At 26.9% G+C, this 14941-nt stretch overlaps 1 protein-coding gene across 2 annotated transcripts in view; it reads left to right on the top strand.

The window, feature by feature from the left end:
* The window catches only part of LOC119681165 (homeobox protein Nkx-2.1), a 35695-nt gene extending 21177 nt beyond the window's left edge, over positions 1 to 14518 (top strand). For both annotated transcript variants that reach the window (XM_038094275.1, XM_038094276.1), the window contains 3 exons: positions 3910 to 4005; positions 12601 to 12687; positions 13981 to 14518. In XM_038094275.1, the coding sequence (XP_037950203.1) occupies positions 3910 to 4005; positions 12601 to 12687; positions 13981 to 14418 (621 nt within the window). In that variant the 3' untranslated portion in view covers positions 14419 to 14518. The remainder of the gene's footprint in view (positions 1 to 3909; positions 4006 to 12600; positions 12688 to 13980) is intronic.
* The last annotated feature ends 423 nt before the right edge of the window (positions 14519 to 14941 follow it).

Below are 14941 nucleotides of genomic sequence, written 5' to 3' on the forward strand. Positions count from 1 at the left end.
ACGGATAATAGTATGGTCGCAGTGGCGTAGTGAACAAAATGACCTCAAGACAATTAAATTGTATTACAATAAATTTATATATGTCTTTCTGAGGCACAAAAACCTATGGTGTCCGGTTGCCAGTTATGTTCGTAAAGTTAAATGAAATCAATTTTAAATTTCATATTTTTTGTTAGATAAAACATTATCAATATTAAATTTGAAACTATAAGTAAGGTGTAGGCAAGTGACGCAAGTTTAAATATGTTTCACGATATATCATATTTACGAAGGTACCGAAGGGAGTACACATGGGGCAGTGGTCGACCAAAAATTTTTAATAAATTAACTAAAATTTTTGTCTATCTTTCTTTTCGTCATAAAGACACGTCACTCTCGGCAAGAAAAAATTAACAAAAAAAATTATAGTTTTGAATTTAAATACTAAAATAACAGGTATTCTTTTTTGTTTTACATATTTTTTTATTAAAATTGGTTAAATAAAATATGACATTCAAGTGCACGTTACCTGCTACGCTCAAAAAAAAAAACGCAACCAAATTTATGTTTAGCATTATTATGGTTAGAAACAAACAAATAATATCTATATAATAGTAAATGTATTCCTTAAGGCGAGTTTAGAAAAAACAAATAACGTTTAAAAAACTCTCCATAAATTTTTGAGTATCTTTTATTTGTGTTATTATTGTTGTTGCTTTAAATAAATTTATTTTTTTTGTGGCTCTATAGCTAAAGGTAACATGTTACTAAAACAAACTGCATAAAAAAAGATGCAAAATTAAAAAAAATAAATGTGATTTTTTCAGATAAATTCAAAAACTACAGTTTTTTATTTGAAAAAACTTTTTACTAATATTATTATTTGTAAATAAATTACTATATACAGCTTATGCAAACAATTAAAAAAAATTAAATGAAACACATTATATTTTATTTTAATAACAGTTTTAATCGTTATTCATCTCATACATATAAAATTGCTTCCGAAGGGTTAGTATAAAAAATATCCATTTGGAAGTTACATTTTTTTTGACCGCCGGGGATTGATTTAAAAGTAAAAAATTTTTTTTCCATTTTAGAAAATTTTTCTAAATAAAATTATTTAAGCAATTTGTATTTTTGTTTTCATATATTGTACGTTATTTTTCTTTATGATATGTTTCGCATCCGTAATAATTCACCTTTTGTTATCATTATGTATCTATGCTCTATTGTTATTGTCAATATTCTAGCACTAATGCGAGTAACAACTTCGCAGAGAATTGAACTTATTTATTATAATATAATTTTAATTAAGAGTTGAGAAGTAAGAACACTTTGTTGAGTCCAATTTCGGCTTTAATTAATTATTCGTTTTTTATTCAGTGCTACGTTCATTACGTTCATCAGTGCAACGTTCATATTAGAATCTAATATTTCTCATTTCGTACTGAGAAATAATTATACAATATTATAATGTTAATAGAAACAATTATATATTATAACGTTAATCGAATAGATTAGAAAAGAGAACAACAAAACCTTTTAGTTAATTTACTGAAGTTTGACTGACCATACAACCCTGTTTCGAGTATTGCCAAATACTCATCATCAGTGGTCTTAGGAAATATTCAAATATTTTTGATAACTTTACAATCCGTATATAGTTTTTTTGGACTCCAAGTGCCAAGCTTAGAACTCGTGCCTGTTAAATAAGAAGCGATGACTAATCGTGTTGTTGCACAAGTAGCGAAGGCTACACAAACTTTCTGTTCTCAGGTTCCAGGTTTTTTGTCACTTTTTTTATTTAATTAGTGACACTAACCAAAGCACTTGCCGTGCTTTAAATTAGAACGAATTTATGAACTACAGCTTTATTTGGAAACACAAGTTCAACGAATTAAAAGTTAATTTTTGAAGTTTGTATTTTTGTTTCAAAACTATTCTTTTGTAGAAACATCTGTATGCATATTCTTACTTACTATACGTAAAGCGCTCTTTTTTGGGTGCAATTTTACAAAGAAGCTATACAAATATTATATATCATATATATTATGTATATACACAATTATATATTATATTTTTTTAATATTTCAATGTTTTTTTTTACAAAAACTTATGTAGGCGTTTAGTATTGTATACATTGTATATATTTAAAAAAGATGAATTTTAGCTTCTATTTTTTTAGATGCTGGTATTTGAAAATGAATGAAGTTACGTTTAATTGTGCATCAAAAGAACTTGTGTAGTAGAGGAAGCTAACAAGTTTGAAAGTTGTAGATATCAAAAAGTGTTAACAGGATTAAGATAATATCAAGTTATTGTTTTAAAAATGTATTCGAAACTTGTTTAACTTTTTTTAAACTGTAGTGATTATATTTTATACAAAAAAAATATTTTTATTACTTATTTTACTTCTAAACCGTTATATATAATGTGAAATAAGTCCATCGAAAAACGTAGTTATCGGTAGTGAAATGAAATAAAGAAATAATCTTAATATTTAAGTCATAAATTTAATTTTTCTTTTCTTCTTTATTAAGATTTTTAAATAAATTTCCATAATATAAAATATTTAGTTTTAAGTTAAGTTTATTTCCGAAGAAATATACAGTTTTTGTGAACAATAAATAAATGAACAAATAAAAAACAATCATAATATAATGATTATATATACCATAGGTATTAATATTAAATATGCATTTATAGTTTTTAATGAAATGTTATTTTTTAATATCTATTTGTAACTAATATATCGTAAACCTCATCTGATTGTTTTCTATTCTGTATATCTGTTGGTCCTTGTATGCCAATTAAGTAGATTAAGTCATATTGTTTTTATATTATCAAGATGTTTTCATTTAAGTAATTCATTATCTGAAATTTGTTCTTATTTGGTTTAATTAAGAGAAGAACTGGTGCTTTTTAGAACTATTTTGTAAAATTTTTTTTTCTTTACATGTTGCGTTTCTAGTTTTTGTTACGATTTTTACTTAACAAGTACGGTTTTTTGTAAAACAAATTCTGAAGCTTTGTTCTACAAGTACGATATGAAGCACATGATGTGCTCTTTAACCCATTAAAAGGTAGATAATAGAATTCAGCAACAAAAATAATGGCGTCAATTTACTTTACTGAAGTCTGGAAAGATGTTAACTTATAATGGTACACTGAAAATGTTTTGCCTAAATTTTCAAAAATTTGTTGGAAAAATAGGGAAAAAAGGAACTATGTCGATATTTTCTGCTTCATGATAATGTGCCAACTCACATTACTGAAAAACGTCGTTTTGTTCTTATGGATTAAAGCATTATATTCCTGGAGCTTAACGCCGTAAGATTTCTGATTGTATTAAAAAAGAAAAATATTGAGAAGATAATTAAAGTGCAATTAAAATCTAAGATACAAACCTAAGAACATCCGATTTTAAGAATTGTTTTAAAAAGTGGATCTACTGACTTACCATGTTAGAAACAATAAAAAATAATTAAGATTAATTTTCAAATTGAAATTATTTTTGTCAATTTTTTTTGTAGATAACTAGTGGAACTTAATCCTCGCGTATTCTAAAGTAAATATTTCAGCCAGCATGAAATTATAAGACCAATTAAAATTTGTGCCTTTAATGCCTTTACTTTGTGCCTTAAAATTGTTGTATTTCTAAACTATATTAATTTAAGAACTGAATAAATTATAATAATTTAAGTATAATTAGAAGATATATGTATACCATATGTAGAACAGTACCCTGTTAGGTTCTATTTCTAGAATAGTTGATTTATGAATATCATGAGAAACTTAAAAATCTCTCTTTTTAAAAATGTGAATCTATATAGAAATATATAATTTAAACATATATATTATTATGCAAAAAGCATTAAATATAAATAATGCAAATAGTTTGTAAAAATATTTCTTTTTCTGTTTTAGGTTTATGAATTGGAAAGACGATTTAAGCAGCAGAGATATCTTTCAGCTCCTGAAAGAGAACACTTAGCTAGCCTTATACATTTAACTCCAACGCAAGTAAGTAACATTAATTGATTTATGAAATACTGCACAAAAGTTTTATGCGATAAATAGTAATAACAGAAATATGATTTCTATGAGATAGTTATTATGAGGTCTTGCAATGAAAATGCGTATTATAAGATGTTTTAAAAATATATCTAGATATATTTAGATAAACTGTTCTCATATATAGATGAATAAATATAATTAAATGTTGAATATCAAAATGGATTTTTAAAATTAAAATATATTGAATCTCGTAACTAATATGGTAACAGTAAGAAGTTATACTTATATCTTTACAATTTATAATCTAACATTTTGAATTGTACAGAGTAATAAAAGGTTATATGCAGTCATAAATATTGCGCATAAATACATAGATATAAATAAATATATAGAGATATAAAAATGATACATTTTATGTCTTCAAATTCTATTTTGTTCTTATTAACAAGTGAATATATAGAACTATTAAATTTCTCCTCAAGAGTAGTTTCTTGTCAGTAACTATTTCTAAAAATCTAACTTTAAATTTCAGTTAAGAAAGAGTAAATATTGAAGTAATATACAATCATTGATCATGTTATTAATAAAATTCAATCCAAACCATGTATAATAATATTCGCTTTAAAGACCCGTAAATATACCACAATATAGTCTAAGTACATGTATGAATAAGATAAAAAATTATTGGAATTTTAAGCGATCACCTTAACTTACCTTCTAGCATCAAGAATAACAAAAGGTACACTAATACAATATATAACGATATCTTTAGCAACTTGATTATGATTAAAACATAAAGACGTTTCTACAATTAGATCACTTTAAATCTTTTTGTTACAATGCTTGTGGCAAAAATATAAATAGATGTTATTGTTATTTATAATGCAAGTACAATTTTGATAACTATATAAATGATATAAATAAATAATATGATATAAATGGATGTTATTGTTATTTATAATGCAAGTACAATTTTGATAACTAATACTGCTCTCTGACTATATAATTTGAGCCGAAATATTGTGTATATCAGCACCTTTAACAAGGCGTTAAGTAAGTTAAAACGTAAACTACACGACATTAAGTCCGAAAATAAAGAAAATATTCTTTTTTAATACTGTGTATGCAGATTAGATTTTAAAGCAATTGCAGTTTAACAGTTAAATATTGTTATATATTGGCTTTGTCTTTAATACTTATTATGATCAGATTTATACGTTTAAAATATAGACGACAGTTTGATCGTGTAAATGTAAATCATCATTTCTTCATAAATTTTTAGTCACTAGTTTAGAAGCATTGTGTCCGTCTAAATAGAGTGTTCGTTTTAAGTCAATACTACCCGTTTATAATTAATGCTTACTTTTGAAACCAGTAGCGGTGTCAGGCGTCACTACAACTACAGGCGTCAGCTAACTACAACACGTTTATAATTAATGCCTACTTTTGAAACCAGTGGCGGTGTCAGGCGTCAGCTACGGCGGCCACCGCTAACGAGGGGCATCGTAAAAGTTACTGACTGTCGATTCAAAGCACTAAATGCATATTTTGAACGTATTCTAAACGGAGACCTTCTCAAGCATTGTAATGCTTTAGGTATAATTAGGACTATTAAACTATATGAGGAACTGCTGCTTTTAAAATCGAACTAACTAGACTCAATTAGCGATATAAATCAACTAGTCCGGTATATTCAAGAAAATAATTTAAAGGCAGTATATCCGAAAGTTTATATAGTAACCAGAATCATGTTCTGACAGTTACAGTTAGTGTAGCTTCTACTGAAGGAAGCTTCTCAAAATTAAAATTGATTAAGACCTACTTAAGAAGTATGATGAACCCAGAGACACTATCTCCATTGGCAATTAATAAATTACATTATAAATAAAAACTGATTTGTAGTAAAAAAATTGATTATAATAATTTTTATTTTTAATTAATTGAATATTTAATTAATTAAATATAATTTAATTAAATATTTAATTAAATTAAATATAGTCAGATATTAAACCAAATCAAAATTATAATACAAACTTATGAACTAACATATACTAGTGAACCAACGTTGTCGTTGGTTAACGTTGATTACATTTACAAATTTAATATAAAAAGAACCATAATTTATTATATATATTTATAAACACTTTATATTTTATTAAAATATTTTTTCGACTTTTTAACCATCTTCGATAGTCATTTTCAGGGAAACTGAAAAAATTTCGTTTATAGTTTTTTTATTTTTATTTAAATGACCAATTAGCCCGCTCATAAATTATTATATAATATTTTTGTTTACAAATAAAAGAATAAAATATTTTATAAATTTCATCACAATCTATTGAATTGTTTCCAAGTATGAATATACGTTTTATACAAATATACATATTTATACCAAATAATATTAATACGAGATAACTATATTAAAAGATTTATTAATTTGCAACTCATATTTATTATTTTTTTCTTATTTTTGGTAAACTATTTAATAAAGCGGTTTTTTTTCGAAAAGTAATGAACTACAAAAACAAAAATTCATTTAATATTATTTTAATTAAATGAATTTTTATTTGATCATACAGCTGTTTCGAATATTGCCAAATACCCATCATCAGTGATCTTCAAAATAGTTCTTGTATTTAATTATTCGTAAATAATTTTCTTGAGTCCGCAAAAACCAGAAACCGAACTAGTGCCCCGCCAAATTTGAAGCTCAGAATCAGCGCTCCTTAACCAACTGACCCAAAGCCGTACTTGACTTTTATGTTCGCACATTTTTCTGGAGTTTTGTTAATTTGTTATAAAAGTTTCATTAACAAATTCAATTGCTGTATTTATATTAGAAGAAAATTATGAAGCAGCTGTAGAATAATTGAATTAATTAATTATTTCTTTTTTTAATTGTTTAATTTCAATATTATTCTGTTTGTAGAGGCAATATTTGTTGCATGATTTTTATATTTTTTCTTATGTATAGAACTTAATCTAGGAACGTTATACTGAAAAAGTCATGCTAATGTTACTTCACGAGTCGCACGGGCGATACCAATGTTTTGTGAATATTGGTCTAAACTATTTAAGTTAATTATTGTTTTGTTTCATTAATTAATGATGTTTTATATTATACCATTAAAATTATTTTTTATGGACAAAAATTTGTTATTTCAAAAAAATCTGAATTTCTTTACACTAAAGAAGATAACGAAATTTAGGTCGTTCTTTAAGCTCAACAATTTCAATTAAATATTGCAATTATTTGTATACACATTACAAACAAAGGTAATGTGTATAATTTAGAATAATTGATTTTAAATTTTTTTAAAATCGCCTTTTATCAATTCATTTGATCAACAAAACACCTAAATTCAACAACAATTATTTTTATCTATTTAACAATTGAAACATCCATCCCCTATTGTACTCGTATTCGTACTCGTATACTTGTAGTCTTTTTATTCAATGTGTGCCTGTATTTGTGTGTTTATTAAACCCCTCATGAGTGCAAATGATGTTCATCGTACAGCAATCTTAAGTGGCGGCTGTCTAAAGAGACTAATAAACGTGTCAGCGAAGCGCAAAATCTTTTCACATAGTACCTTTAAAAAAATTTACTTAACAATTGCCCGAATAATTTTTTAAATCAATTTCCCTGATAATATTTTGTGTGTTCATAGCAGTCTATTATTGGTTTGGTCCTTACTCCTGTAAAATAAATTATTGCGAAATAATAAAATATATAATACTCATGCCCATATTATTAAAGTGAAATGTGGTTATTTCAACCAAAGAAGACATGTCAACACAATGGAAAAATTTCCGTTTAAATGTTGGGGTGAGTAAAATATTTTCTATTGTATACCACACACTTTATACTTCATTTATTTTGTTATCCTGCAAAAACAATTCTCTGTTTATCAGAGGATATAAGTTCTTGAAATGCTTTATTCAGTGGTACTGAAGTGTAGTGGTATATGTCTGTTATGCCAGTGCTACTATACCAGTAAATACTTTATGCATGCCTAATAAAAGACAGAAGGGTGACAGTACACGCTTCGTTTGTTTTTATTGTTAACACACGTTTAAGCCTATGGCAATAGTATGTACCACCGAAACGGATAACTTAACCTAATGACAATTACAGTTTAAGTGACTATGATTATTATCTTCACGCCTTTAATTTGTTTACAAATTAACATACCGATCAATGTGAATATAAATATTTAAGCAAATAAAAATTACATCCGTATATATATATACGTTAAATATATACGGAATTGTTTAATCTACCATATTTCAGATTAGTAAAAACCGCTAATAATATAAAAATAAATTAATAAAAACCATTAAATCAAAATATCTTAAAGTGATAATAAAGAAAAAAGTATTATGTGGTATAATTTTTATAATTATATTACATCACTGCAGAATATTTCGCAATTCTTTAGGTATATTAATAATATTTACAAAGTATTAGCATTGACAGGATATTATTCGTTGCAGTCGATATTCGACATTTTGCATAAAATTTACTGATTCCTGTGACAAACACAAAAAATAGAGTTGCAAAAGATTACTTAAGACTGGGAAATAAATTATACCTAAGCGTATTTGAAATCATTTAACACATTATTTAGTATGTTAAAAAAATTAACTATCATGCAATAGTACTCATACTAAATACTTGCTTGTCAGGAAGTGGTAATCTTCAAACGATAAGTGTTATGAGATTTCGTCCAACAGTTATTGAGAAAAATACGGTGGAAATCCAGTAAAATATTAAAAAGTTGCTGGCAGCTATGTACCATCAAAATCAACTGTTTGTCGGTAATACCATGAGGTTAAATATGATCGTACAAGCATTAATGAGACTGAATGCTCTGGACCTATGAATTTAGGAAAAAAATTTTATTCCAACAATAACGCCACATCCCACACAATCTAGATAAATTGTTTTACGAGAAATTTATTATGGCAGATATTAATAATAAAAATTTCAATTTTTATATAATTGTTTAAGAAATTGTTTAATTATTTAAATATTAAACATTTTCTTCTTTACATGCTAATAATATATCTCTTACAATACATGCATGTGTGATAGTTTAGATAAAATATCGAAATCGTGCTATTTCGTTATAATAAAGATGAGTTTGATTTTCAAATTTTAAGAATGAACAAGTTTACTTAAGAGGAGGCGGCTTCAAAAAATTTCGACGTTGTTTTTTGAAATCAATTTATAGAATTCTACATACGTTCCCCAAACAACATTGGTAGCTCCAAAAGCAATAGTTATTGGACATTTCTAACATTTTGTAAGGACATTTCAATTAATTTATGACTTAGTATTGTCAGAAAAGGAAAGAAACTTAAAATCATTATATATTAACTTACCGTAATTATAAGAAAATGTTTGAAATAATCATTTTATTTTATCTATTGATCTGCGGGTCAGAAAAGTTTCCCTTAATTCTACAGGCTTTACATTCAAATTGGCTGGTTTATTGTATTGTACTATAATTTAAGGAAAATAGTGCTAGGAAGTATTCACCGCATTGATTTTGAAGTTTTCAGTTAAAAACAACTGCAACTATTGCAAAATTTTAAAAATAGAAATATAGAAACTTCTATAATATAGAACTGGGTAATAGAAAGTTTTTTATTATTATTTTCAATTTTAAATATCCATGAGCTTTCGGCTATTTTTTGGTAAATGACAAAATTCGTTATGAACTCAACATAACACATCAGTGAGTAAATCCTGAGATTAACGACAAAAAAATGGGCCTATTTACACTATCATGAACGTGAGATGAACTTGACGACAACAAGAACTGTCAATTCAGTTTACACTATCATGAACTCTTACGACCGTGGAAGTTATTTTGTTTGTGTGTAGTAGTGCAGAGCACAGAAATTGAGAGTATTCAGTATTAAAAGGTAAACATAAACATAACATTGCATATGTATGCATGTCAAGCCGAAGAAACGCAGAAAATTTCATTGCGTGAAATTCATGAATTTACATCACACTCTCTTCCATCTCTCATCAATAAACAACCGGTTTTTAAGCTCATGTTCATGTTCATGATAGTGTAAATAGGCCCAATAATTGTCATTTTACACATCTCTAAATATAACATTATATATACAACATTATAGATTGAAATTGGTGTTTTATTTGCTTTGGACGAACTTGACTGAATTTTCTGTACTGACTTTACTCTTATTTTGATTCCAGTGTAAATTGGTGGGTCTAGGATTCATTTAATGGTACGTGTCGATTTGAGAAGTTCTGTTTACTATGCTTAAACACTGCTGTTATAGGTCTACTGTAAACAAAGGTTCGAATACAACTTACGCATCATCAATTGTTTGTGCAAACTTGTACTCATTGTTTGCCTGAACTTCACTTTATAATCATTCAAATTAATTTCTTCAACTTGTTTTATTATTTTTTATAACAACACACAAATTCGATTGTCAACAGCTTTCAACGCTTGCTGTACAGTCAGGTGCAAAATCTGCTTTACACAGACAAATAGTCGAATTTAAAGGAGCGTACTCGTCATAACCTTTTGTGAAGAAATTGCACATAATAAATTTGTATAGTATAAATCAAAATGTTTTAACTTTTTTGTGGTACGCATTATTTAAGGCTTTAAGAAATTCTAATATCTTTCTTTACGTGACATACACAACGAGTATTGGGAAATGTAAGCGAATTAATCGATTTATTTCCCCTCGAACGACAAAAGACGAGGTGCATACTTCACATATCTTATAAAAAATCCTTTTCTTTTGCAGTACTATATAAGTTCGGTAACAGCAAGACATCCTGGCTGTTGTTCCAAAATTAACAATATCAATTTACATATAAAATTTACTTCCAAATTGACCCTGTAGGGTGTAAGCCACGCGTCGAGAAATTCTAGTTTGAGCTATATTGAGTGATACATGTAACATATAGTGCATAACGCTACATTCGAATCTAACATGATTTTTCTACTTTCGAAGAAATCACTTGGCAATATTTAAAAAATGTAATATCTATAGAAAAGTGTTTAGGTATCTGTGAGTTATGAGATTTTTCATTTCTATAAATAATTTTACACATTTTTATGATATCTTCATGACCTTTATTTTGCTTAAGTATAGTAAACAGTATATACTCAGTCAGGAAGATAAGCTTTCAAACTTTACATCTGAACAACCTAATATCAGAACCATATAAGCTCTTGTTACAGCGGATCACCCAAGTGGTCACAGATACTATTAAGTAAAAGTGCTTTAGAGACTAATTCGAACAAAAGTATATTTGAAAATATTTTACGAAGTCTTTACAATCCAAAAAAAAGCAGTATATTTTTAATTTTCGATATTATTTTGATAATATGTTCTAACTATAAGACTTGTGACTCTAATATTTCTGAAGACACTGAAATAAAACAAAAATTAGTTTTTTTAGTAAGCAAATAAGATCTTAAATTGTTTCGTTGACATTTATCTTTAATTACTCTAATAGCCCTAAAATCAGCATCAATGGCTTGCTTTTAACATCCTCAAAATAGTCGCAATAAGAATTGAACAAAATATTGAAGTTAAAAATCTGTATCATTTAACATTAAGATAACACTAATAATAATATACGCAATATATATTCTTTTTGACCTAATATACTTAAGTGCTTGCCCTGGTAATGACACAGTCGTGATTCTATACTTTTACCAATTATGAAGCATTGCCTGTCTCCTTTGCTGTCTCCTTTACATATAAACTAATTTGATTTTAAATACGGTTTATGTTTCATTTATTTCAAACAAATATGTATATGCTTTATGAATCTGAACTCTTATTGTAATTTTTTATTTAGATTATATGTCAGTTTCTCGGATTTTTCATTAAAGATTTTTTTATATTAATTTCATTCTCTTCATCAATATTGCTTTCTTCATTTTCTGCATATCAATCAATATTTCTTGATTTGATGACGAAGTGCGATCTAATATATTTCCAGTTGCCAATTGGGCATATTGCCAAACACGTATCAATGTGCTTAGAGACATGTTGTCAAATAGTTCTGTAAATATATTACTTCAGGACTGCAGCACATAGGATCAACCATGGCCACAGTGCTCCGCTCCGTTGGGAGCTGGTATCACGTTTTTTATTATTCCAGGACTGAGTTATATTGATTGCGGAAACACTATTTCATACTGGGGCAAGAAAATCAAATACAAATCACGAATCCATACGCTTCAAAATATCATCGAATATTTTTACTGAAATAAGTTTAAGTAACAGTAATAAATAATTGAGTGCTTATGAATATAATATTTATAAAAGAGAAATTACAAATAATTCATTTACCTTAATTTTCCTTTTTTAAAAAACAAAAAGCTAAAGAATCAAAGCAAAATTAGTTCAGAGTTTAAAGTTTACTGTAATGGATTGATTCTAAGGTTCTATTTTTTTTATCTGTTATTAAAAGTATCGAGTCACAATTGTATTGTAAATTACTATTACACTATATGTATTGCAATTACGATATAAAACCTATAAAAAAATAATAATGAATATTATTTACTTTATAATTTGATTTTTTAGGTAAAAATTTGGTTTCAAAATCACAGATATAAATGTAAGAGACAGGCTAAAGAAAAAGCAATGGCAGAGCAAAATCAACAAAATCAGGTAAATAAATGTGATATTATTTTAAAAATTTAATTTTATGCAATTGATATGTTACTAAGGAATGGAATTTAATGTCATTCAATTGAAGAACATGACGGTCAGCAGGACTGTCCTATTCTCACAGAGCACTGCCATAAGGCGCATCTACAATTTTTATATTTTATAAAAGTTATTGAATATAGTTATTATAGTTATAAGTATCATATTTCAACTGCATTTCTTAGGACGGCCCTAGTCGTCAGTCAAATCAAAACTTTGTTCGTTCAGTGGTATTTCTGCAATTCTATCTGTTATGTAAACCTCAGCTAATTTTTCGATTTTAGTTTTTAACCGGTTTTCGTACACATAATTCATTTCTTTTAAATTAACGGTTTAATAACGGTGTAGTGCAACTGTGACGTAGTCTGAAATTCGTTGGCTTCTGCCATTACTGTCGATATCTCGACAGTCAATGTAACAGTAACAGTAAGTTACATTTCCAAAATTATATTTCTCTGTGATGCTCGACAGCTCATGCTTATTCATTGATACAAGATATTGGTGTATAGATAGTTTGGTGGAAAGAGAAAGTGTCGCAATTCAAACCCCCAAAAATTATTATCAGACCATCAAAACATTTTAAATGTTTTGATTTGAACTTTGATTTCTGATACAAAAATAAATTATATGTATTCATAGTCTTATCGGCAATTCTTATTATCTTGAAAAAAAAAGTTGCTTTATTTTATGTGCTTGAAGTGATTTCTTGACATCGTCCGTATGCCGATATATTTCAAGCTTGCTAGATTTCTTAAGCTCGTCCGGTAGTACCGTTTTGCCGGAAATTCATATACCATATGGTAATTTTTTCTATTATATTTAATTTAAAGAAAACTTAAACCACAACCGGTTCCACATGATTAATTAAGACAGAAATGTTAAATATTTTCTGATTACAGAGCATTTTATAAAAAATTAAACAGTTTTATATTTTGGTCATTGTTTTGCATTTGCAAATTAATTTAAATTAGACTATCATTACGTACTAATACAAATATTTGTAGCTGCTTTTGTAAATTTTAATTTTCAAAAGTAATGTTACATTTGGTTTGATTACATTTGAATTCCGGCAAGGGGATCTACTTAAGTAAAAAGGCCACGCGACATTGCATTTATTAATTAATATCCAGTAGAATGTTTGCTTCAAAAATAAAATACAAACTTTTTTATGAAAAACTTTTACAACACAATAAAATGAAAACGTTTTAACAAAATTTGTATAACATTTTATTTTTATTTTTATTTTATTTTTAGTCTGCAAGTTCACCACGAAGAGTGGCTGTGCCAGTATTAGTTAAGGATGGAAAACCGTGTTCTAGTAACAATAATGCAACTCAGTCGCAATCACAACAAATTAATGGTAGTAGCACAATAAGCAATGGAGGTAATAATAGTAGTAACGGCACAACAAATAATGGCAATTCTTCAGTTAGTAATGGTGTCACTAGTGGGTTAAATTTATTAACGGCAGAAACTCCAAACTCACATTCTCCTGACACATCGTCTTCAATACTGGCTTCTTACAATGGATCAGTATCAGCACACAATGCTCAAATGCTGCAACAACCCTGCAATAGTTCACTTATGTCTAATAGTTTAGCAATGGCGTATAGGAATCAAAACAATTTTATGTCAAATGGTCATCAACAACAATGCGGAAGTTACCTCCCTTTGCAAGGCAGAGCATGGTAAACGAAAAAGAATCTTAACTCTGTCGGTTCTGATTGTACTCGCCTCTATAAATATATTCAAAAGTTTATTATTTATTTATTAAATATTTAATTATTATAAAAGCGATATATTATAAATTAATTTCGCAAACTTAATTATTTTAATTTATTTATAAATAGATCAAATTTCAGTGATATGATATATATATGTATATATATATATATATATATATATATATATGTATATTCCATTTATAATTATTAGACATAACATATTTTAATAACATATATGTGTATATATGTAAAATCTTTAAAAACTATAATAAAAAACTGTATACTTGAAATATTTTAAATTTATGTCATTTCATGTTGTACTTTATTTAATATAGAAAATAATTCCAATAAGTTCTGTACTGTTACGAATTTTAAAAATGTACAAATTTTTATATCGTTTATTTAAATATTTCAAATAAAAAGAGCTTAGGTATTTAATAATAATGTAGTTTTCAATTTTTCAAAAGAAGTCCTCCTATCAAGCATTTAAC

This window comes from Teleopsis dalmanni, chromosome 2 (genome assembly GCF_002237135.1).
Source record: "Teleopsis dalmanni isolate 2A chromosome 2, ASM223713v2, whole genome shotgun sequence".
NCBI classification, from domain to species: domain Eukaryota; kingdom Metazoa; phylum Arthropoda; class Insecta; order Diptera; family Diopsidae; genus Teleopsis; species Teleopsis dalmanni.